The sequence below is a fragment of the Lissotriton helveticus genome, chromosome 2_1 (assembly GCF_964261635.1).
Source record: "Lissotriton helveticus chromosome 2_1, aLisHel1.1, whole genome shotgun sequence".
Taxonomy (NCBI): Eukaryota; Metazoa; Chordata; class Amphibia; order Caudata; family Salamandridae; genus Lissotriton; species Lissotriton helveticus.
In genome coordinates this window covers 1,314,152,555-1,314,178,858 of record NC_136059.1, presented here as the reverse complement: position 1 = coordinate 1,314,178,858, position 26,304 = coordinate 1,314,152,555, and the positions used below count along the sequence as shown (strand labels likewise).

At 49.0% G+C, this 26,304-nt stretch overlaps 1 protein-coding gene across 5 annotated transcripts in view; it reads left to right on the top strand.

Annotated features, from left to right (window-relative positions):
* Positions 1-26,304, top strand: part of LOC144818631 (poly [ADP-ribose] polymerase tankyrase-1) — a 682,266-nt gene that overhangs the window by 18,561 nt on the left and 637,401 nt on the right. For all 5 annotated transcript variants that reach the window (XM_078676238.1, XM_078676237.1, XM_078676236.1 and 2 more), the window contains exon 2: positions 24,095-24,319. In XM_078676238.1, the coding sequence (XP_078532364.1) occupies positions 24,095-24,319 (225 nt within the window). The remainder of the gene's footprint in view (positions 1-24,094; positions 24,320-26,304) is intronic.

Here is a 26,304-nt window from a genome sequence, read left to right as displayed (position 1 = left end):
GAGACCTATTGGCAACGCCAGTGCTTGTTCTCATTACATCATTGTATCCCTTCCTTCTAGCAGTCAATCAAGTCAACCACCAACACCCATCGTCTTTTGCATTTTCTCAAATCTCCTACCACATCCTCACTGTTTTCAAAATTATGAACAAAATAAATAGTGCTAAACATTTTTCCTCAAATGAAACGGTATATGTTTATTTAGTCTGTAACTTTAAGACTGAATAAAACCGCTTACCCTGGCACAGTATGTTTTTTCTTTGCTTTTTTTTATTGTTAATTTTAGTTATCAGGTGTGGCTTAAAGGCACAGCGGTTGATGAATCTTATGTGATCAATAAAACAGAGCTCTCAGGGGCTTTAGGCTCCAACTACATATTGGTTGTCATGAGTGCGATTTTGATTGAGCCAAATTTGTGTGCTTTTATTGAAGGATGCTTGTATTGCACTTTCTGGCTTGTGGCTATCCATACACTCTACAGCACGACTTAGTTATTGTGGTAAGCCAATGATCACTTCTATAGGGGGATTTTTATGACTCTGTTTGAAAGCCAGCAGTGAAGGATTTTTTTATGTGAACTTTCACAGATTACTGTAGTATATAAGGGTTTTGGTGTCCGTTACTCCCTAGAATAGACCGTACTAGAACATATAGTAGACTTACTCTGTGAGAATCCTTATTAGGCCCCTCTTGGGAGATCTATTTTGCCTACTCATGCTTTTTAGGTCTCGGGTCTAGCGTTGCAGTGCCCAGCATTGCTCGCACAGCGCGATATCTTATCTTATGTAAGGGGTTTTGAAAGCTGACCACACGCTTGTGCGTGTGGTTTTGCTTTCGCCGGCAGCCATTGGCTTTAGAGGTTTTTTTTTTTTTTTTTAAAAGGCACTCAATTGGGCAAAGCTGGGCGTATGTCCTGCCTTTGCTCCGCCCATTCCCGTCCATGTCTATTACGCGCAGCAGCACGCGTTTGCCTCGCTGCCACGCTCCCTCGCCTCGCTCCTCTGTGGCACGTGCACCACTGGTTCTAATTATTGAAACGCTCCATGCTGCCCTTTGTCTTTAAATATGGCAGCCGTGCCTTGCTTCCCCGGGGCCAACATTTTCGGACTAAAGAATATAATCACCATAACTTTTCACTAGGAGTACGCTACACTCCTGAAAAACTCTGGTTTGCCCATGGCACAGCTACGCACATTACTACACATTGGTTTTATGTAAAAAGGTGCCATCCCGAGTCCCGAGGTACCTTTGGGCAGTCGGAGGGGAGAAGATTCAGACCTACAGCAGGAAACTGCTTGTTGTGCATTGTCAGCTGCTGCTTGTTGCCAGATCTTTCGTGGTCCACCTTAAAAAAAAAAAAAAAAAAACACAAAAAAAAACAGCGACTCAGGCTCAGCCGAATCACTTCCCGCCAATGCACAACCTCTTTCGTGCCTTCCCCATGCTCTACTCTCAACATGGTAGCCTACAATAGCAGCGCTCGCCTCCAGGCACAGTGCTTCAAACGTCTGACTGCTCCAGAAGAGGTATGTAAAAGGGGCTCCGTGCGTCACCGTCATCTCAGATGTTTAAAAGCCTGTACAGCTTCCCATTCTCTGCCAATACATCTGCTGTTGACTTGTTTTCTAAGTACCTCAGTGAGGCATTTACTCCATCCACATCTTTATGGGAGCAACAAGCGCTGGCAGCCTGAATCTCATCAGTGTCCCCAAACAGTCTATGATAACCGCAGATGGCCCCTGCAAGTTTCCACATGTCCGCTACATGTAAAGAAGAGGCGTCTCCCGCCTTACTGTGCTACCCCCAAGGCTAGCTGCTCTATATTAACACCTCCATATTAGCTCTTCTTGATACCCTACCTCTAAAAGGGAGGGCGGGGAGCGAGGAGAGCTCAGATCTCTGCATTCATTCCTTGATCAGCAGTGTCTCGAGCGTTCTAAGCAGTACTGTATTAACATTTGTTGCCAGCTGGGTACAGAATGGGGGCATGATGTATTAAGATTTTGAGATCTGTGTCCTTGAGACAGGTGTTACAAATACAACAGCATTCCAGCTACATGTCTTAAAGTGTGTACCTGTCTATCCCTGTGGGCAAGCGCTTCAGCGCCTCATAAAGTAGGAAAGTAGGCACCATACAAATCCTACTAGGCAATGCAGTTTGCACACTTCCTAGTCAAATGCATGTTTCATTCTTCTCCCTTATTTCTTCAATGTGCACTATGGATGATTGAGAGCAACGCATTGCTTTATCTATGACACTTTCCTTTTGGCGAGTGTGTGTCTATACAGGGCTTTAAGTGAAATAAAAAAAACTGTGTCTATACAGGGCATTAAGTGAAATAAAAAAAACTGTGTGGTTTCTCAAAGGGCCGTAGTCTATGTAATTAAGGGCGTTTCTTAAAATACTTAAGCTACAAACATAGTGCACCGCACAACTTGTATATCATTGCATCCAGATATATAATACAAATGACATCACACCTACAGCAAGCCTGGGCTATTGGCTTTGCCAATGCATGTTTTTTGTTTAATTAAGTCTGCAAAATAGCAAGAATACAAATGACTATGGTTCCAGGGTAATCAGGAGTCTGTCACAGGGAGATAACTGCATAGTTGGCCTTTATAGGAAATAGCCTAAAACAATGCAGGAAAAACAACTGCTGACAGTTCAGTCACATATGATCTCTGAAAGGAAGTAAACGGATTGTTTGGCAGAGGTCAGATCGCGGGTCAGTCTGACCTTTCTTTGGTTAATAGTCCTCTTTTCCAATTACCTCTATTGGGTTTCAGTACACAGTCACTTTTATACCAAATTTGTCTTGGTTACATTTTTCAACAAGCATTTGCAATGCAATAGGTCTCGCATTTGCGAGAGTTTGAGCTATTGGCATTGTTTAATTTTATGTATGTCCCTGATGTTTGCCTTGAGGGAAAGGTTATGCTCAAAACAGTTGGCCTGAGTTGGTTATGGTGACCGTTTAAAGGCCTGATTGGTGCACTGGGAAAAGTTACCAGTTGCTAGAAGTCTGATCTTCATGCTTATTATGAAAAGTTATGATGAGAGTAGGCCTGGCTTATTTTGCAAAACACTTGGTAAAGCAACTAGGCCCCTGACAGTAGATTATTAATACATATTTTCCAGGCTGTAGACAGGTGTTCTAGTACATATAAATTTACAGATTACCATAGTAGACAAGGATTTTGGTGTCTGACTCTCACTGTGAAAAAACCTGGGGATAGAACATTTTCACTCTGCTCCTTATTAGGCCCTATTGAGAGTAATTGTATATTGTTTTGCCAACTTTAACTTTGTGCATATTTGTAATTTTATAACTTTGATGGTTGCCAGATTATGCGCTCTCCACTAGGCTTGTTTTGATTATAGTGCCAAACCAACGGTAAAGGTTGTAGTCCTTATAAGTTCACTGGGACCTACTTGTGGGACACCCCCGCGCCGCACGGCCACCAGCTGCTGCGTGTGCCCCCTCCGCCTTACTGCCTCGCTGTCCGGCTGCCGCTGCGTGACCACACCCCCTCCTTCGAGCGGCGTGGTCCGTGGTCGCTCCTGGGCGCCGCTTCTCTCCCTGTGCCCTGCTGCCTGTATTGTGAGCTTAGTTTAGGATTGTACTGTTGTATAGTTAGTATTTTTGTCATTTTGTTTATAGTGGTGTCATTGTAGTTTTCGTCCCTCTGTATCCCTCCCCGCTTCCCGCCACCGCCGCAAACCCCGCCCCTTTTGCCTTCTCTACCCTCCCCGCTCCCGCCTCCCAGCTGCTCCGCCCCCCCGCGCACTTGGCCATATATGGCGACCGTGCGACGCAGGTGAGTGTGACCTACTTGTAGGACACCCCCGCGCCGCACGGCCACCAGCTGCTGCGTGTGCCCCCTCCGCCTTACTGCCTCGCTGTCCGGCTGCCGCCGCGTGACCACACCCCCTCCTTCGAGCGGCGTGGTCCGTGGTCGCTCCTGGGCGCCGCTTCTCTCCCTGTGCCCTGCTGCCTGTATTGTGAGCTTAGCTTAGGATTGTACTGTTGTATAGTTAGTATTTTTGTCATTTTGTTTATAGTGGTGTCATTGTAGTTTTCGTCCCTCTGTATCCCTCCCCGCCACCGCCGCAAACCCCGCCCCTTTTGCCTTCTCTACCCTCCCCGCTCCCGCCTCCCAGCTGCTCCGCCCCCCGCGCACTTGGCCATATATGGCGACCGTGCGACGCAGGTGAGTGTGACCTACTTGTGGGACACCCCCGCGCCGCATGGCCACCAGCTGCTGCGTGTGCCCCCTCCGCCTTACTGCCTCGCTGTCCGGCTGCCGCCGCTTGACCACATCCCCTCCTTCGAGCGGCGTGGTCCGTGGTCGCTCCTGGGCGCCGCTTCTCTCCCTGTGCCCTGCTGCCTGTATTGTGAGCTTAGCTTAGGATTGTACTGTTGTATAGTTAGTATTTTTGTCATTTTGTTTATAGTGGTGTCATTGTAGTTTTCGTCCCTCTGTATCCCTCCCCGCCACCGCCGCAAACCCCGCCCCTTTTGCCTTCTCTACCCTCCCCGCTCCCGCCTCCCAGCTGCTCCGCCTCCCCCGCGCACTTGGCCATATATGGCGACCGTGCGACGCAGGCGAGTGTGACCTACTTGTAGGACATCCCCGCGCCGCACGGCCACCAGCTGCTGCGTGTGCCCCCTCCGCCTTACTGCCTCGCTGTCCGGCTGCCGCCGCGTGACCACACCCCCTCCTTCGAGCGGCGTGGTCCGTGGTCGCTCCTGGGCGCCGCTTCTCTCCCTGTGCCCTGCTGCCTGTATTGTGAGCTTAGCTTAGGATTGTACTGTTGTATAGTTAGTATTTTTGTCATTTTGTTTATAGTGGTGTCATTGTAGTTTTCGTCCCTCTGTATCCCTCCCCGCCACCGCCGCAAACCCCGCCCCTTTTGCCTTCTCTACCCTCCCCGCTCCCGCCTCCCAGCTGCTCCGCCCCCCGCGCACTTGGCCATATATGGCGACCGTGCGACGCAGGTGAGTGTGACCTACTTGTGGGACACCCCCACGCCGCACGGCCACCAGCTGCTGCGTGTGCCCCCTCCGCCTTACTGCCTCGCTGTCCGGCTGCCGCCGCGTGACCACACCCCCTCCTTCGAGCGGCGTGGTCCGTGGTCGCTCCTGGGCGCCGCTTCTCTCCCTGTGCCCTGCTGCCTGTATTGTGAGCTTAGCTTAGGATCGTACTGTTGTATAGTTAGTATTTTTGTCATTTTGTTTATAGTGGTGTCATTGTAGTTTTCGTCCCTCTGTATCCCTCCCCGCTTCCCGCCACCGCCGCAAACCCCGCCCCTTTTGCCTTCTCTACCCTCCCCGCTCCCGCCTCCCAGCTGCTCCGCCCCCCGCGCACTTTGCCATATATGGCGACCGTGCGAACGCGCAGCGTTGACGCGCAGCCGGTGCGCCGATTGTGCGCCGAAGGCGCGCCAAAGGTAAGCCCGTCTGCGCCCGTCCGCGCCTGGACCGCGCCCAGCGCCAGGACCCCTGGCCCTCGAAGACCCCGGCCGACCCGCCAGACGTACACCGCCGCAGACCTCAGCGCACTCAACTCCGGTCGACTCCCAGGATGCTACCAAGCCACACCTTGACGCACCCACGGACCCTTCAGCTGCCACGCCTGCAAGTTCACCTGCATCCGGACCTGCATCGCAACAGCACCCGCCAAGTCGAACTCCAGCAGCACCCACCTCAAGTGCATCCTGCTCAACACCCGCTCCGTCCACAGACACGCCATCGAACTCTGGAACCTCCTCGACACCACAGCCCCTGACGTCTCCTTCCTCACGGAGACCTGGATGAACGCCTCCTCAGCTCCCGACATCGCCATCGCCATCCCAGAGGGCTACAAGATCACCCGGAGGGACCGCACAGCCAACCAGACGGGAGGAGGCATCGCCATCATCCACAGGAACACCATCCGTATCACGACCAGCACCGACAACACCCTTACCACCGCCGAACACCTGCACTTCCAGATCCACACCGACCCAAAGACCACCCTCAGAGGCACTCTGATCTACCGACCTCCGGGACCACGCACCCAATTCAGCGAGGACATCGCCGACTTCGTCAGCCCGCACGCCCTCCCCTCCGCTGACTACATCCTCCTGGGGGACATCAACTTCCACCTGGAGAACAACAACGACCGCAACACCAGCACCCTGCTCGACAACCTCGCCAACCTTGGACTCAAGCAGCTGGTGTCCACCCCCACCCACCTCGCCGGACACACACTCGACGCAGTCTTCTCGTCCAGCAAAGACATCGCCTTCAGCCACGCCACAGAGCTTCTATGGACGGACCACAGCTGCGTCCACTTCACCTTCAAAAGAACGACGACCCACCACCACCAGCAACAGGCTGCCCGCAGAAGCTGGAACAAGATCACAGCCGACCAGCTCACCACCTCCCTGAGCCAGCACCCTCCTGCCAGCACAGCGAACCCCAGCCAGGCCGCCGACGACCTCACGAAGTGGATCAGCAACTGCGCGGACGAGCTCGCCCCGCTGAGGACCCCGCCCAGCAGACCCGGCAGCAAGAAAGCCCCATGGTTAACCGACGAACTCAAGAGCTCCAAGAAGAACTGCCGAGCCCTCGAGAAAGCCTGGAGAAGGGAACCAACACCGGACAACATGACCACCTTCAAGCTTGCCACCCGGAAGCACCACCAGCTGATCCGCGCCGCCAAGAAAACTGCATTCAAAGACCGGCTGGACAACAACGCACACAACTGCAAGGAACTCTTCAACATCGTGAAAGAGCTATCCAACCCCAGCGCAGGAAACATCGACATCACCCCATCGCAAGACCTCTGCGACTCCCTCGCCTCATACTTCCACAACAAGATCGCGGACATACACAACAGCTTCAACAACCAACCAACGCACATCACGACCGAACCACCACCCCCCTCCGCGCCTGGACTCCGATCAGCACCGAAGACACCGTCCGCACGATGAACTCCATCCACTCCGGATCTCCGACCGACCCTTGCCCCCACCACGTCTTCAACAAGGCCGACGTTGTCATCGCACCCTACCTGCGAGACATCATCAACACATCCTTCGACACCGCCACCTTCCCTGAGAGCTGGAAGCACGCCGAACTCAGCGCGCTACTCAAGAAACCCACAGCGGACCCCACCGAACTGAAGAATTACCGCCCCATCTCGCTCCTCCCGTTTCCAGCCAAAGTCATCGAGAAGACCGTCAACAAGCAGCTGGCCGCCTTCCTCGAGACGAACGGATCCCTCGACCCCTCACAGTCTGGCTTCCGAGCCAACCACAGCACCGAGACCGCCCTCATCGCCGCCACCGATGACATCCGAGCCCTGATGGACAACGGAGAAACAGCGGCCCTCATCCTCCTGGACCTCTCCGCGGCATTCGACACTGTCTGCCACCGCACCCTAGTTCAGCGCCTCAGCAACGTCGGAATCCAGGAGAAGGCTCTGGAATGGATCATCTCCTTCCTCGACGGAAGAACACAGAGAGTCCGCCTACCACCGTACAAGTCAGAGGCCACCGAAGTCATCTGCGGCGTCCCTCAAGGATCCTCGCTGAGCCCCACCCTCTTCAACGTCTACATGAGACCCCTCGCGGCCATCGCACGCCAACACAACCTGAACATAATCTCCTACGCCGACGACACCCAGCTGATCCTCTCCCTGACCAACGACCCCACCGCCGCCAGAGCCAACCTGCACGAAGGGATGAAAGAGGTAGCCGAGTGGATGACGACCAGCCGCCTGAAACTGAACTCAGACAAGACGGAGGTCCTCATCCTGGGCTCCTCCCCCTCCGCCTGGGACGACTCCTGGTGGCCTCCAGCCCTGGCACCGCACCCAAACCGACAGACCACGCACGGAACCTGGGCTTCATCCTGGACTCCTCCCTCTCCATGACCAGACAAGTCAACAACGTCTCCTCGGCTTGCTTCAACATCCTACGCATGCTACGAAAGATCTTCTGGTGGATCCCCACCAAGACCAGGAAGACCGTCACCCAGGCCCTCGTCACCAGCGGACTGGACTACGGCAACGCCCTCTACGCCGGGACCACCGCCAAGCTCCAGAAGAGACTCTAGCGGATCCAGAACGCCTCTGCCAGACTCATCCTCGACATCCCACGAACCAGCCACATCTCCGGACATCTGAGAGACCTGCATTGGCTCCCCGTCAACAAAAGAATCACCTTCCGCCTCCTCACCCACGCACACAAAGCTCTACACGACCAAGGCCCGAGCTACCTCAACAACCGAATCAACTTCTACGTTCCCAAACGCCACCTCCGATCAGCCAACCACGCCCTCGCCGCCGTCCCCCGCATCCGAAGAGCAACGACAGGAGGAAGGTCCTTCTCCTACCTGGCCGCCAAGACCTGGAACTCCCTCCCGACCGACCTGCGCCTGACCCAAGACCACCTCTCCTTCAGGAAGAAGCTGAAGACCTGGCTGTTCGAGCAGTAACGGCACCCCCCTCCCCCCAGCGCCTTGAGACCCTACGGGTAAGTAGTGCGCTCTATAAATGTCCTTGATTGATTGATTGATTGATTGGGAAAAACTTGGGTCAGATTCCTCAGATGTGATCTGTTTATAATGAATAGTTATAACAAAGCAAATAGGCCTGATTGACTTATTGCAAAAAGCATGTGTCAGCAGCAATAGTCTTTTAAGGGTGGATTGTTATAACCAAACACCAAAAGGAGTGGGAAAACACAGTAGCTCATAAGAGTCTCTAGAATTTGTTTTGGGGGTGACCCTCAATTGCTACATCCGGTCATTGGTATGTTCTCCCCAGTGGCGTACTAGTAACTGATAGCGGCCTCATTGGGTGTGCTCTCCACCAGTAGGGGATGTCTCGAAATGCAGAGATGGTGTGGGATCCGTGACAAAGAAACAGATCTAAAATTACCTCCTGCCCCAAAAGAAGATACATTTATTAAGAGAGGGGTAAGGTTAAAAACGAAGAGCGAGAGATATGTATGGGGAAAGCTAGATATCCCTCACATCTATATGAACATATGGTCAACATGTTTCATCCTACTTACGCCCATACAGAAAGATGGCTTTTGTCAGGACAGTGAAATTAATTGGATCCCTGTTCTTAGCCGGTAGGGACACTTTCTCCTGCCCGAATCTGTCACAAGTATATTTACTCTGTGAAAGTTAGGAGAATACACTGCCCTCCCCTGAAAATAGTAAAGAACAGTAAAACACACTTTAATTCATTCCTTCTGTTCTGAATGTCACCTTTATGTACATCTATGTAACTTAGTATACCTGATTACTGAACAACTCATCCAAGATAAATATCACCATATGTTTTGTACGTGGCATAGTATGCAATGACGATGCAAATGGAGGAAATTAAAGTCATTATTTGTGGATGCTGAGAATATGGTTGCATGTATTTTTGCTTCTATGGGGTGTGTGTGTGTGTGTGTATATATGGTCAATTAATTGCCACCATTAGCTTAGATGCTTGGGTGGCTCATTTTAGTGCCTCATATCACTTCTGACTTGTCCCAGATAGGTCCCTAGGGAATGGTGGAATTACCAAGTAACATTAGCTTCACAATGGAAGAGATCTTGGACTCCATTATGAAGTCTCCATCTAGGAAGGCCCCAGGGCCAGCTGGGGTCCCTATGCACATATATAAATCAGTCCCAGAACTATGGGCCCAATTATTATGTCACTGTTTCAATGGCTTTACTATCTCTGGCCTCCCCGACTCGTGCCACATTGCTACTATAGTGCCTACTTTTAACAAGCATTGGCATAGCCAATAGGTCTCGCTTTTGGGACCTTATAAGTATTTAGTTATCCAGCACGATATCCTTGGTGCAACAACCCTAACTGTTGCATGGCTAAACACTTATAAGGTCACAAAGGCGAGACCTATTGGCTATGCCAATGCTTGTTAGGACTTGAGCCCTGCAAAAGACTGTCATCTAGATATACTTGAAAATGGATTTCTGCTCCTTGTACCACATCCGAGGGTAGGCCGTGGATACCCTCCCTAATGATATCAAACCATCGAGTACGAGTCAGTTATACATTTTGATCATCGGAATCGACAATTGCAACATAAACCAGATTATTAATAACCTGCAAAAATATAGCGGTAGAGATGGAGCCAGTCTGCACCGTCATGCAATTCATTCCCGGTAAAGGATTCAGATCTACCTGGGAAAAGCATACCTAGTACAATGTGTGTCAGTTTCATAAAGTTTGAAAAGTCAGTTTCCCTATACATAAAATTGACAGAATGCTCCGAGCTAACGATCGCACACTCTGGACATAAATGGCGCTTACATTCTTAAAATGTGGATGAACTGATGAGCGTTTAACTTCCTCCTTTTTCGAAGAGGCCTCATGGGGTGAAGCTACAGTGGCTGCATACCACCAGAGACCTACGCGCAGCAAGGGATGCGCAAGAGGCCTGGATGATGAAACCACCACAGCGTGTGACCCGATTCGTGCTCAGGCCATAACAAGTTTAAGAAGAAAAAAAGTACACTGGGAGGGGGGGGAGAACGAGTTATCCAAGTGAAAGACAAGGACACTGGGGTGGCGGGATATGGAGGAAGAGAAAGATGGGTTTGAAGTGACGGGAAGATGGTTGGAGTATTTAGAAGGGAGCAAAAGAAGTGTGAGGGACAGAGCGAAACAAGGAGAAACGCGAGAGACGGCCTGCGGCCGTCAAAGTGAAAGTACGGCCGGCGGAGGGCATTGCTGTGGGGAGGGGGGAGGAGAATTGCGACACAGCGGGCAGGGGAGGGGGCGGAGCGGGGAGAGCGGCATGAGGGTGTGAAGCAGCAGGGGCCTTTGAAGTGAAGCTAAGCTTCACTTCAAAGGTGTGGGAGGAGTGCTGCTGGTGATTGACTGGCGATTTGATGATGTGCACGCGCATTTTAGGTCAATGCGCTTGCGCATTGACCTAAAAGCGCACGGGCACAGCATCAAATCGCCAGTCAATCGCCAGTCCTAGGTAAAGCTTATTTAAGCCCCTATATATCTCGCTCCCGCTCAATGCGCATGCGCATTGAGATAGGTCGCTCGACCTAAAAAAGGGCGATTTGCAGTCCCCTAGTTTTCGCCTGATCTCCCTGTTGGGAGAGTGGATTTGGAGTGCCATGGGTTCAGGGAGGGGTTGGATACTTTGGAGCAATGCTTAAATCTTCTCTTGCGTATTAGCAAATATACCAGCGCAAAACAGAGCTCCCTTTGCCTGGCCTTCAAAGACCTGTCGAGCGCCTATGACAGCGCGGCGTGATCTAAACCGTGGACCTTGCTGGAGGGTATGGATTCAGGGCTCATTCAATTTTTGCGGGGCCCGCATTTCGATCTTCCAGCGATTTGGCCCTGCTATAGAACGCACTAGCAGCTTTCTGCTGGAGAAGGGTGTATGCCAAGTGTGTGTATTGACCCTATACTATTTTCATTGTACATCAATGTCCTTGATGTGTTGTCTGACAAAGGTTTTCCAATGCTGCGGGCTATATTTACAACTTGGCCTCACATATTGGTAAAACATCTGTGGCTCCTCACTTGGGGGTCTTTAGGAACAAAAGTTTACCCATCCTCACCTATGGGGCTGGTGTTTGGGGAATTTCTAACACTACCACTCTTCGGATGGAGGAGAAAAGGGTCTTGCGACTCATCTTAGGCGTACCCCCCCCCCCGCCTTCACCACTTAAATTGTCCACAAGGAGTTGGGGGTTGAGTATGTTGTTGAAGATAGTGAAACTGCCCCCCCCTGGTGTTATGGCGCCCATATTGTACACTGCTTTCAATAGAGCGGTGATCTCTGCGCTTGCAACAGAGGCCTGGCCATATCCTGGCTACATTGTGTTAAGCAAAAATTGTGTATCCTGTATAGACCAGAACTTTTTTCCTCTCGCTCTTATTATTAAGACTGGCATTACCTGGGTTAAAAAAGCATTTCTTACCAGAAAAATGCGGCTTAGAGATGTGGAGGAACTAGCCAAAACCTCAGTAAGGGAGTATGGGCCTCCTCAGACCACCCCCAATATGGAGCTATACCTGTCTTGGGTGGATGCCTCCTGGGACCGAGTCCTTTTAATCTGATTCAGTATCATAAAGTGGCATTAGAGTATTCTCTTGTCTCCAATAAGGTTTTAATCTGTCCTTGTGAGGAGTCCTCACCTCAGAGTTTGCTTCACTGTGTGTGTGTGTGTGTGTGTGTATATATATAATTTTTTGGGGAATTTTTTAGAACGGTTTATTTTCATTTTCAATAAAAACAAAAATTTCAGTTGTAGCATTGGCAGGAGAGTCGTTGTACATAGACAATTTTATTTCCATAGTTACTTTAGCATTTGCTAGGAGACAAGGGTGAAACATACATTCAATAAATCGCATATCTTTCTATATCCTCTTCCCACCCTTCACGACGGTTCTTTCCTGCAGAGTTGTAGGTGGGGCTCCGTGTGAGTCAGTGATTGTATATCTATCTCGAGTGTGCAGTCGCTTAGCACTTGTTCCCCTTTCTTCTATTTCCAACCCATAGAAGTTCAGCCATGGGTCCCAGATCTTCCTAAACTTTTTGGGACATCCTCTGGCCGCATATGTTGTCCGTTCTGCTCCCATGTAAAGGTCCATGCAGCTCTCCACTCTTTTTATTGGGCATATGTACCCATTTTCTGGCAATGTCCGCTTTGGCCACAATGAGCCCTGAGTTACGTAGTAGTAATTGGTATCTAGGGAGATCAACCTCTGTGGTTATACTTTATACCTAGAGGTGCGTATTTGGGCTCTAGGAGGATCTGCGCTTCCAATATAGCGTTAATTTCCTTTAGTATCCGGGTCCAGTATTTCTGTGCATATGGGCACTCCCATAATGTGTGTGTATATATGTGCCACGCATTGTATTACAGTGCAAACAATTGGGCGACTCTGCTCTTCCCATTACATGCAACTGTGCCCTATCAAAATATACCCTGTGAAGGATTTTGTATTGTAAAAGTTGGAGTCACAACTTGATTGTCACCTACCTTGGGTGCATCAGGGCTCCCTCCCTATCAATGTCTTCTAGCGGACCAGTAATTATTTCCCACTTGGACCGTAAGGATTTTAGTTTGGCAGGCATGTTATTGATTAGAGTTTTATAGGTCCAGGAGACTGCTTCGGAGGGTATCTCCTCCTGCAGTAGGCTTCCCTCCAACGGCGCATATTCAGGGAGTTTGGTTGTCTAATTTCTCTCCTCTCCAGGCATGTTGTAGCTGGAGGTATTTATAGTTTTATGTGTGTGTCAGTTGAAATTCAGCTTGCAATGCAGAGGAGGTGATTAGATCATCTCTTTGCACAATATTGCCTAGTGTGGAGATTCCCACCATGTCCCACTTCCTGATATCACGCAACCCGGCTATTTTAGGTACCCTCTTGCCTTCCCATAGCGGTGTTGCCTTGTTAGTTTCTTGTTAGATGCCTCTCTGCACCCTTCCATGCCTCTATTACTCTCTGTGTAGCAGGCAGCAGAGCCCTAGTGCCCGCGCCTCCCTATATATAGTGAAGATGGGTACGATTTTGGAATTGGAGTCTTTCCAGTGCATATGTTGGGTGGTCGCCCGCCACGTGTCCCCAATCATTAACTACAATGAGGTGTGTGGCCCTATAGTAGGACAGTAAATCCGGGAGTGCTATCCCTCCGTTGTACTGACTACTTTGTAATGTCTGCAGGGCCACCCTGGGGTGACCCCGCCTCACAGCGTTCAGAGGTCATTGTTGATTGTAGCAAAGATTGTTCTTGGTATGCATGTTATGTGTTTTATAGTAAGATGTATAGCAACTTTGGGAGAGTAATCATCTTATACATGGTTGCTCTTCCCAACAACGTTGAGGGAAGTCGCCGCCATCTGGCAAAGTCATCTTGAAATTCTGCGATGACCCGCTTAATATTTCTGCATAGGCAGTCCACCTCACTCGTGGAGATGAACAATCCCAGGTATTTAAACCCCTCTCTAACCACGGGGAGGTGCCCTGGCATTGCATCTATATCAAAGGTGCCTCCTACAAGGCATATGCTAGATTTGTCCCAGTTGATAGTGTAGCCCGTGTGTTCACCAAATTCTTTTAAATAGCTGTGGAATTGGTGTGATTGTGTCGTCAGGGTTGGTAATGTACAATAGGATATCATCCGCGTAAAGCGAAATCCGTTCATCCCCTCCACATTTTTCATTGTATTGGAAGCCACTTATCCCAGGATGTGATCTAATCAGGCATGCTAATGGCTCCAGTACTAGTGCAAACAACAAGGGGGACAGTGGGCAGCCTTGTCTGGTTCCTCGCTTAATAGGGAAGTCCATGGATAACGTCCCATTAACTCGTACTTTAGCTCTTGGGCTGGAGTATAGCAGGTCAACCCATGATATAAAGTTTTGTCCAAATCCGAATTTTAGCAAGTGAAATGTGTCAAAGGCCTTTTCTGCATCTAAGGAGAGGAATAGGTGTGGAGTGGGTCTGTCTTTCACCGTATCTAGCCAGTTGGCTAGACATTGAAGGTTAAGACGTGTAGTTCGTTGGGGCATAAAGCCTGACTGTCCTGATGGATAAGGGCCGAGATTACTGTTACCAACTGTGCTGCTTATACAGAGGCCAAGATTTTGGTCTCCACATTAAGCAACAAGATTGGGCGATATGACCCACAAGACTTGTGACTTCCCTGACTTGTGGATTACTACTATTGTAGCATCATAAAGGTCTGCAGGAAGTGATCACTCTTCCCGTGCCGCCATGTGCATCTCCAGTAAATGTGGACCTAGGGAACTAGCATTTTGCTTAAAATTTTCTGCAGGTAGTCCGTTTGGGCCAGGGACTTTTTCTGATTTTTGCCTGTTAATAGCATCTAGTATTTCTTGTATGGTGATTTGTCGCTCACCTGCCAGTAGCCTAGCATTGTAAAGTCTCTTGTAGAAGCAGGCAAAAGCCTCTGCTATAGAGCTGTGCGCTCCTTCGTGTTCGTGTATCACATTCACCCATCTTGCCTCTTTTACCTTCCTACCTTCCTACCTATTTTTCCAGCCCGGTCCCCATCTCGTATAGTCGATGATGTGAGGCCTGAATTTGTGTCTGCAGCTCCCTTTCCGCCAATGCCTGAAGTTCCGTACGCAAGAGTTATTTTTGGCGCGTCTGGGCTATGTCTATCTCTGGGCCTACATCTCCCTTAAGTTGCAAGAGCTTTCTTTCCAGTACCTCTATTTGTTGGGTCTCTTCACGCCTCTTTCGCGCTATCTCTTCCTGTATTTTACCCCTTAACACTGCGTTTTAAGCCTCCTGTAGGGTTGTCTCAGGACATTAGGCCTTTGTTTTCGCTAAAGTAAAGGTTGGTCTCTGTTTTAATTACTCCCCGCAGGTTTTTGTTGCTTAGTTCCCATGTATTTAATCTCCATTCTACATTCCGCCTATTCCGCCTCCCTCCTGTCGTTAGCTAGAGTGGCGAATGGTCTGATATTCCTCTCGGTAGTACGAAAGGTAGGCGTTTTCTTAATTAATATTACTACTCCTCTTGCTCCGGAGGAAAAACCTGCGTGTGCAAGTGTAGTGTACATACCTCTACCTAAGAAAGTGCAATGCGTTCCCATCAGGTGAGTCTCCTGTAAGAAGACAATGTCTGGCTGGAGTCTCCTGAGATATTTGGTCACTAGCCCTCTCTTCATCTTTGTTCCCAATCCATTAACATTCCACGTAAGGGCCGTAAATTTCGTCTTCACCCATTATCCACTTGTTCTTTCTTTCCCTTCGCGGTTGGAGAGGTCTCATCTCCTACCTCTTCTCCCTTATTCCTGCCTATGTCTCGAACTCTCCTACCACTGACTGAAAAAAAAGGAGAAAAAGAAAACCCCTATCAACTAGTCTTTGTGTTATTCCCGATATTCTTAACTCTTCCCCCCCCCCTCTCCACATTCTCCCACACCCCACGGCCATCTCCCAAACAGTCAACAAGACAGCTTGGCATAGGTATGTCTTGAGAAGTCTGTAGCCCCACCCCTTCCCCTATCTATTTTATTTTAGCACACAGATACATCAAAAGGATATATTTGTCTTGAGTCTTTTGCTCCGTCGAGTTGAGCACATTGATGTCCACGCGGGTGCTTCTTAGCCGGTCTTCATTCTTTTGCTCACCACACCACCCCAGTTTGGACCCAGCCATATGAAAATCAGTCTTGACCTTTTTCCTTGTGGGAACAGTCCGGCCCGAACTGCCAAGCCAGGTCCTCCTGGGACTGATTTCAGGGCATCACCCTTCATCAGCCAGGCTAGCTTGAATCCAGTGGTGTAGTGAGCATGGCGCCCACGCCTGGGCATACCCTTCCCACTTATATGCAAATATGGGACAGGTATGCCCAGACTTGGGCCCCGTGCTCTCCATGCTACTAGAGTCAAGCTATCCTGGCTGAAGAGAGGTGAAACCCCTAAACTGGTCCCAGGGTGCTTGTTTCCAGTTCAGGGAGGACCTGGCCTGGCAGTTCGGGCTGGACTATTCTCATTGGGCACAGGGTCAAGACTGATTTGCATATGGCTAGGTTCAAACTAGAATGACATGGTGAGCAATAAAAAGGATGGATTTAGGCCCAGATCTCTATATTGGGGTGAATGTATGACATTGTTTTGCATCCTGTCCATCAGTTGTTGTTTGTGCATTTTTGCAAAGTCGGCCAGGCACCAGTGAACTGAAGGCTGGAGACAGATTACTTTTTCAAATGAATCGAGAATACTTATCCTTCCCACGCCAATTTTGCTCAAAGGTGTTACCGCAGACAATGTTATAGAAACCAAGTGGAAAGGCTGCACCCTTTTTGTGTCTTTGTTTTGGACTTCTTTGACCGGGAGCTCCCGGCTCCACCTTGTCTTCCATCTAATCCTTAAGAGACAAAGACCTTAGGCTGACCCGTCTTAATCTAATAAAATGTTGAACTGCCTAAACCAGATTCAAAGAAGGATCTCTGGAATCCACCTTGTTGTCTCAAGGTCTAGGATAAATACTGAGTAGGAACGTAGGTCATTGTTCAGGTATTGTCATTTAGTAGTGTGAGTGTCCACACCACATTATGGGTGGGAATACCATGATTCCTGGCTCCGTGAGCAGGGGGTGGGGGTAGACAACCAGACTTTTACAAGGAAATCTCTAGACTGTAGAAGGAGCAGCTGTCTGCTGGAAAAAGGAGAGTTGCTGGACTGCATCTTCCACAGGCGAAGCCTACACTGTAGAGTTGTCAACAGAGTGCCCAGGTGAATAACGAGCTTTGGAGGGGACTGGCGTCCTAAACTGCTGGTGAAGATGCATCCGCTTTCAGGGAAGAGGCTAAATTTGCTGTGAAAGGGAGAGCTGATCTGTGCCCCCCTGCCGTAGAATACAGTATAGAAAAGGAGACCATAGCTAGTGGAAGTGGGAGAGTAAATGCAACATTGTCTTCTAGTAACTGCAGGTAGGAAAAAGGTAACTTTCTAAAAGTTACTTTTCCTAAATTATTTATCAAAAATGTGGATTCTCCATTGAGTTTTTATTTCAAATAACTATTAAACCTAGTAGTTTGATTATTTTTCTAGTTGGTTCCATTTCTGAGATACAGTATTGCATTATTAATATGTACTATGGTTTCTATGTGGGACAGCTAGACCTGCCTCAGTGAAAAATAGCTTTTCACTGCTAGCCGCTTTAAAGACATGCTAACATTACATTTCTACATGTTATACTTTTAAATACCATGTACCCTGATATGTGGACTAGACTACAAGGCCCACATAGGGAGAGACTTATTATTTATAACTAAGTTTTTGACCTGCCTAAAGGGTTTATTTTGAGGGGTCAAATTTCAGTTTTCTTCACTGCCACAGTCCAGCTATAATGGTAGGTCTGAAGCTGTGATTTACGTATCACTGTAGTTAATACACATTAGGTGCTACAGTCCACTAGCAACATTAACCTTACAATTGTTTACCATATGCTAGTGACTTATAAGTAAGTGAAGTATCCCAATTAGGAATATACTAATTTCACCATGTTTAAAGCAGTTTATTCCTGGTTAGCAGGGGCGCAAAGTGCACAGCATTCTAAAACCAGCAAAAATATAGTGCCTGAGAGGTGAAAAATCTGGGTTGGCCATGTAGAAAAGTTGAATTTCCTACAAGATAGCTATCCAGTTGCCATTTTTTGCAAATTCCTCTGCTGTATGAAAATAGATTATCGTTTCTGTTTAAAAATGAGAATTAAGTGCTCCTCCTCTTGAGGATCTGTTTCACCTGAGGACAACTGAAATGTGGAAAGTGGGTAGGGAACACAGATCGATGACTTCGGCCAGGAAGTCTCACTCGGGTGCATTTCTTTTCCATATGAAAAATAAATGTTGCTCAAGTCACAGGGGCACTTTAGGTGCTCTCAGGAGCAGATCTGGGGGCAACACTATAGATTTCCTCATCATGGGAGATGAATTACTTGATGTTGGGTGTAGGTCTAGGAGACAATTTGTTTTTGCGTTGGGGAAAATAATGTGATGTCCAGGACCTATTTCAGTGTTCCTGAGAGTATAGATTGGTATGTGGAAAACCCCTTAAACGTCTCCTTTTCCCTTCCAGGGAAAGCAAGAGTGCAATTGATTGGGGTGCTGCAAGTACTGTTCTGCAGCATTTGCTTGTTAGGAGCTTTTGTTTTTAGGTCTCGGTGAAGCGAGCGAAGCTCGCTCTCGCCAAAGACCTATAGTCAGCGTGTGTGCTTTCCAGGAGCTTTCCAGGAGGACAGCACTGGCCGCGCGCATGGCGATTTGAAAGTGCCACGCGAACGCGCGCTGTGGCCAGGCGCTGTCTCCTGGGAAGCTCGTTTTTTTTGCTGACGTGTCGGGTTTCCTTGTTTTTGTAGTTCGCGATCACTTGGTTGCCGCTGAAGCCCCGCCCCCGTCACAGGCGACTTTGCCTGACTTCCGGACACCGTTTGGTTTTTGTGCATCACAGGCAGCGCTCGCGGGCAGGACGTCTGCGGTGACGCACGCGCCGCGCTGCCCGAGTACGCACCGGCCCCGGGGCCCCCACAACACTGCCCCCTGCCTGCAGACCCTCCGGTGTGAGAGTCCTGACTCCTGACCCACCCCGCCCGCTGTCACCGCGCTCCGGGCCCTGCGGCTGCTGCCCCGGGGCAGGGGTTATCTTCGCCTGCAGCGCACCCTTGGCGCCGGACCTGCCCAGTTCTTTTCCAGGCAGGACTGGTGCCAGCTGTCTCTCGAGTCGGGATTGTGCGCGCTGCTCGTCTGTTCCAAGGACTTCACTTCACCGCTGCCCATTCCCTCCCCGCCGGAGCAGGACCCCTTCCCTTCCTGCTGCACCTCGATTCTGCGGGAGCAGGCGCATGTACAGGCCGGCAAACTCTGAGAGGAGGGGGCAGCATGTGGAGTAGGTAGGTATGTCATAACGTCCTTGCTGCCTACAGCCCACACATCTTCGCTGAAGTTCGGCAACATCTCCAAGCGCAAGGACGTCTCCAGAACTCGCTCACACTACAACAGAACCGCAGCATACAGATCCCCGCCACAGCCGCATCACGCACTTCAACACACCGCCACAGACACCCGTATAGCACACTTACACAGAAGCATACCCGTCGCCAGAGTGGGCAACAGATTGCAACAGAGCTCTCCACACAACTCGCAGAGCCGGGTGCACACCACAGTCCCAGAGCCGTGATACATTAACAGAGCCTCCTACCCAATATCACGAGCACCGACACACGCCTACACCCAGCACGTCCCCACCGACCTTAACACATCACCAGGCACCAGTACCTGATGCCAACAGTCCCTACATCCGTGCAAAGCCCCACAGCCACAGCTCACCCCTCTCTACAGCCACATCTCATTCTGTGTTGTGGGCAAGTGAGGTTTGTACTGCTGGTGCGGTGAGCGTGTGTGTGTATGTATGTAAGATCAAGCCCGCAGTTCTGTTCGTTCCCCGTTCTATGTGTTGTGTTTGGGAGGCTTGCACAGCTTCTACATCTCTGTATGTGTGTGTAAGAGAGAAGTTTGCATTGCTCTCTGTTATTTTGTTGCTGCTTAGTTGGTGGGTGTAGGTGTATGTTAAACAGAAGCCTGCATTGCTGCTGTCCGCACACGCAAGGAGAGAGGCTTACACTGGCTGCTGCTACTTGTACGTGTGACAGAATTTTGAATTGGTTCTGTTATGAACACCTCGTCAGAAGTAGTAAATGCTAAACAAATGCGATTAGATGTATTTGTGAAGGAAATTGCTGCCCGTTGGAGGACAGTGTGTATGTGTTGAGGGAGTTCACTTTGCTGCGAGTTTTACACTATTACCATAGCTGGAAGGGATAACACGTGTATGTGTGTGCATGTCTGACTCATAGTTCTACTGTCACCTCTCTATCTGTTGTATGTTCTGCTTCTGACACTACCTATATCTCTATTGTATAGTTTTTATGTGAAGTAAGTGCTTTAGCTGCTGCTCCATCCCAAACATTTATTTTGGCATACTTCTCTTCCCAAGGCATTACACCTCACACCCCTCTAGAGGTGCAAGCTGCAGTGGCATTCTGACGAGGGCACTAGTACTTTTTTTTTACATACTAAACACTGCTTAGCAGAGCAAGAGAGTAGCGGCATAATGTAATCAGAAGTAACACCCACCGTTTGGACTCAATAGGCATGTGGCAGAACCAAAACTGCACCACCAGCGAAAACAGAGGGTGCTACAGAAATGAAGATGGCGAGTGGGTGGATGGAAGGAGCAGTCTTATGAAGTAAAACGCAGAAAGCTTGACAGCCGCTCTGCAATGAATGTGTGTACTAATTTTAGCTGCTTCTGCGGCCAAAGGAAAATAAAGAAAATATGTGTGGAGAGCAGTAGTCTGTTCCACATCTCCACTCGCTTGGGAGGACTAAAAACTATGCACCATTCACCGGATCCAATGCATCTATCTAGATATCTATCGATCAAAGAAAAACAAAGGTTAAAGTGACATTTTAGTCAAGTAAAATGTCAGTTTAAAAATAACATTTTAAACAAAAAAACGCTGAAATTCACTATTTAGAGTTAACCGAAGTAACTATACCTTGCGCCTTCACCATGCAGTGTTGTCATAAATTATGTAATTTCAGACGTCACCAGTGATTTTAAATGATACCATTGAACAGGTCATGAGTGATGTGATATGTGAGGTCATAAGCAGTAAATCGGGAGGGGGGCCCAGTTATAGCTCGTTTTATGGCATGAGTTATAGTTACTTCAAATACCTATAACTAGTGAATTTCATTTTTTTTTGTAAGTTTAAAATAGTATGTTTTAACTAACGTTTTCACTTAACTGTAGTGTCTGTTTAACTTAATTTTTTTAATTGAATTTCTATGGTTTTGTAATGTCAAGTGACATTATTACAATTCAGATTTCCGACGCCACTTTAACCATCCCTCGCCCCACACGCCATCCCTCGCCCCACACGCCATCCCTCGCCCCACACTCCATCCCTCGGCCCACACGCCATCCCTCGGCCCACACGCCATCCCTCGGCCCACACGCCATCCCTCGGCCCACACGCCATCCCTCGCCCCACACGCCATCCCTCGGCCCACACGCCATCCCTCGGCCCACACGCCATCCCTCGCCCCACACGCCATCCCTCGCCCCACACGCCATCCCTCGCCCCACACGCCATCCCTCGCCCCACACGCCATCCCTCGCCCCACACGCCATCCCTCGCCCCACACGCCATCCCTCGCCCCACACGCCATCCCTCGCCCCACACGCCATCCCTCGCCCCACACGCCATCCCTCGCCCCACACGCCATCCCTCGCCCCACACGCCATCCCTCGCCCCACACGCCATCCCTCGCCCCACACGCCATCCCTCGCCCCACACGCCATCCCTCGCCCCACACGCCATCCCTCGCCCCACACGCCATCCCTCGCCCCACACGCCATCCCTCGCCCCACACGCCATCCCTCGCCCCACACGCCATCCCTCGCCCCACACGCCATCCCTCGCCCCACACGCCATCCCTCGCCCCACACGCCATCCCTCGCCCCACACGCCATCCCTCGCCCCACACGCCATCCCTCGCCCCACACGCCATCCCTCGCCCCACACGCCATCCCTCGCCCCACACGCCATCCCTCGCCCCACACGCCATCCCTCGCCCCACACGCCATCCCTCGCCCCACACGCCATCCCTCGCCCCACACGCCATCCCTCGCCCCACACGCCATCCCTCGCCCCACACGCCATCCCTCGCCCCACACGCCATCCCTCGCCCCACACGCCATCCCTCGCCCCACACGCCATCCCTCGCCCCACACGCCATCCCTCGCCCCACACGCCATCCCTCGCCCCACACGCCATCCCTCGCCCCACACGCCATCCCTCGCCCCACACGCCATCCCTCGCCCCACACGCCATCCCTCGCCCCACACGCCATCCCTCGCCCCACACGCCATCCCTCGCCCCACACGCCATCCCTCGCCCCACACGCCATCCCTCGCCCCACACGCCATCCCTCGCCCCACACGCCATCCCTCGCCCCACACGCCATCCCTCGCCCCACACTCCATCCCTCGGCCCACATGCCATCCCTCGGCCCACATGCCATCCCTCGGCCCACATGCCATCCCTCGCCCCACACTCCATCCATCACCCACACTCCATCCCTCGCACACCCTCTATCTCTCTCACCCTCCCTCTATCTCTCTCTCGCCCTCCCTCTATCTCTCTCTCTCTCTCGCCCTCCCTCTATCTCTCTCTCTCTCTCGCCCTCCCTCTATCTCTCTCTCTCTCTCGCCCTCCCTCTATCTCTCTCTCTCTCTCGCCCTCCCTCTATCTCTCTCTCTCTCTCTCGCCCTGCCTCTATCTCTCTCTCTCTCGCCCTCACTCTATCTCTCTCTCTCTCTCGCCCTCCCTCTATCTCTCTCTCTCTCTCTCGCCCTCACTCTATCTCTCTCTCTTTCGCCCTCCCTCTATCTATCTATCGCCCTCACTATCTATCCTAGCAGCACAGCATCACTCGGCACCACCACAGCATCATTCAGGGGCACCACAACATCACTATGCGCTACCAATATGCTTATAAGTATAACAGTAACTTACAATATTATTATAATATAATATTATTGCCAACATTGCTTAATATTTTGCAACAGCTATCCTCTTGCAAATCATCTTTATACACAAATACACTTTGCTAAAAATTTAATGCAACACATTGTCATATACAATGCCAATAACTCAAACTTTAATGCTGCGAGACCTATTGCATTGCAAATGCTTGTTTGATCATTGGCTTGCTGGATTTCTGAGCTAGCGATCCTTTATCGAGGGGCATCTAAACAATTGGTGTGCGGGAAACTGAAATATACAAAAAATTGCACACAGTAAAGAAAGACCATGGAATGGGGAGCCAAAAGTATAACAGTTTAGAACTTGGCTCCTAAAGCCATGAACCTAAGCAACATTCAGGATCTTAAAGAGAATAGTTGCACTGACACACGTATACTTCCTAGAAAAAAAGTGAAGCAGAAGTAAAATGGAACATTGTAAAAAGGAATGATATGTATGGAAATACATTTCCTGAAGTCTTTCTAGCCTGGGTAGAACAACATAATGGGCAGGCCAGGGAACAATTCAGAGGTCTTCTGAGAATTATTAACCCCTATACAGAGCTGTCTTTCCTGTCAGGACAAATATTCTGAGGTTTTAAGAGATGTGCGAGTCTTATTAAAAAGTTAATAAGGCATAGACCAAAGAAAACATGCAACGATCTAATACAAATCTTGCAGACCCCTTTTCAGTACATGGGGCACTCTGAGATTTGAAAGCAGGAGCTGAAGATAATTGTATGTATCTAATATACCAGAAACGTTTTTTTGTTTTGGTCTTGTAATTGAACAAAAACGGTGTGTCTGAGTAATGAAGTGGTATGGGTGACATTGAAATATTGTGTATTTGTAGAAAATATATTTTTTGTGCAGAAAGCCGTATGCATTGTCAGATCATTGCCATAACTTGGATACTTTATTTTATTGAGCTTGTTTAATTTAGATACTTCATGTTTGTTTTGTAGGATTTGGAAGGAAGGATGTAGTCGAACACTTACTCCAGACTGGTGCCAATGTCCATGCCAGAGATGATGGAGGGCTAATCCCCCTTCACAATGCCTGCTCCTTCGGCCATGCAGAAGTGGTCAGCCTACTCCTTTGCCAAGGTGCAGATCCAAATGCCAGAGACAATTGGAATTACACTCCACTACACGAAGCGGCAATTAAGGGAAAGATAGACGTCTGCATTGGTAAGTGTAAAGTTAAGTTGTTGTGGTATAAGATCAGAACAATAAAATGTTGATTTTTATATAGTAGCGCTATTCATTCCTTTTTGCCTTCATTACTATTTGGGGGGAAGGGGGGTGGGTAGTGGCTATCACTGGTAAATCTTCGTAATTTGCCATGGCTGGCATGCATACGTAACCCGCAGTGCGATGTGATTTATTTGTGCTGCGGTTTTATGGTGAATAGTGGAAATGGTGGTATGCTAGTATGTGTCCTCACCAGTATGTGTAGACCGAAGTAGGTTCCTATGAAATACAGCCTGTGCTGTTCACACACTTTTCCATTTTCCCATGTCATTCAAGTCAGTTTATTATGGTCTTGCTATAGACAGAATTGTAACCAATACTTAAACACGTATTTTGGAACAGGCTTTGGTTCCTTGTTTTGAACTGACAAGCTTTATTGTCAATATAATCCTTCTCTTTTGATGGCCTCCCCTTCTGTTTTTGCTTGTCGCACCTCAGGAGTATTTTAGGTATTCTAATATATTTGATAGTATGAGTGATACTCTTCTGCTGCGGAAGCCGGGGAATATATACTCTATAAAAGTCATGTTTTCCCTCTGGATGTGCATTGGCCTTAAACTTTTTTTCTTTTCTCCCCTGGAATATTGGTCCCTGGCAACCTTTGGTTTGCATTCTGCTCTCTAGGCCCTGTCCATAGTTTCTCTACTCTTTTGTTTTCCCAGTCTCTTCCTCCCTCCAGTCTTTCTTATTTCGCGGCTGCATACCAGTGCTTCTGCCCATTCGTCTTTGCCTTATGTTCAGGCTCCTCCTTAGACCTAGGATACAACAAATTTGTCAGTTCACCAACCATGCAGCTGCTGATATTGGCTGTACCAGTGCTTTTATCATTGTTTCTGAATCCTTGCCAAACTATATATGGTAAGGCAGCCGTCTTGGAACTCTGTTTGGCTGATATTTTTTATTATACTTCTACTCTTCCACATGGCTGTCATGTTGTCACGTTCTGTTTATTGTGTAACCTACTTTTTGGTTTCTTGCACTGTACCAAAGCAGTTTTATTGCTGTTTTGATTGTTGTGCTCTCATAATTTAATGCATATCTTTGATCTGGTCTGTAGTTTTGTCCATGATTATGTATGTATGATGGTGTATGCTAAAAAATTATGTCTAATGGGCTGATTGAAAACACTTGCTGCTTATTAGCTTGCTTTACAAATGAAGTTTCATAGCTACTATGGTACAAATGCCAATTTCTGTTCAAGACACAGAGATGTGAGCTATGGTTAGCTGTATTTACTTTCACTTAAACCTTTGCCCTTAACATCAAACAAAACTTGATATTTCCCACAAAATGTGAAAATTTGTGGTATACGAACAAAAACATTTCATGTCTTCTGTTGTCCAGTCCTATCAAGCCCCCTGTGGCCTCATGTTACCTAATCACTGTAATTGTAGGAGGTGCACAACACTAGTTGATTGTGTGAAAAGTTTTTTTTAGAGGTATTTAAAGTTTAAGGTGCTCCAACAGGTAACATATCCGACCTGTACGTTCTTCAATATCCTTTAGTTAGTGCAAACATACATCATGCATGCATCCCTGGTTTGGGCACACTTTAGGTTCTAGATGAAAGACTCCACACCATCTTTTTCCATTCTTTCAATCTTTTTTTCATATTTATTTCATGTTTCAGGTTCAACATCATAATCTCATCTTTAAGTCCAACATTTTATTGCCAAGCTCCGATGCATTTCGGGCTGTCATGCCCTTTCTCAAGGAGCTTTATCTGATCTAATCAAAAACAAATGAAATATAGCCATCACATATCTCTAATATACAACTTATCAAAACATGTATAAGACAATTCGTTTAAATATGACCGTTTATGAACCCTAGATTCACGGAGTGATTTAAGGTAAACTAGTGCTCGTTTCGTGGGGTGAGCCGAGAAGTTTTATGTGCGAAGTGGTAAGTATAAAATGCAT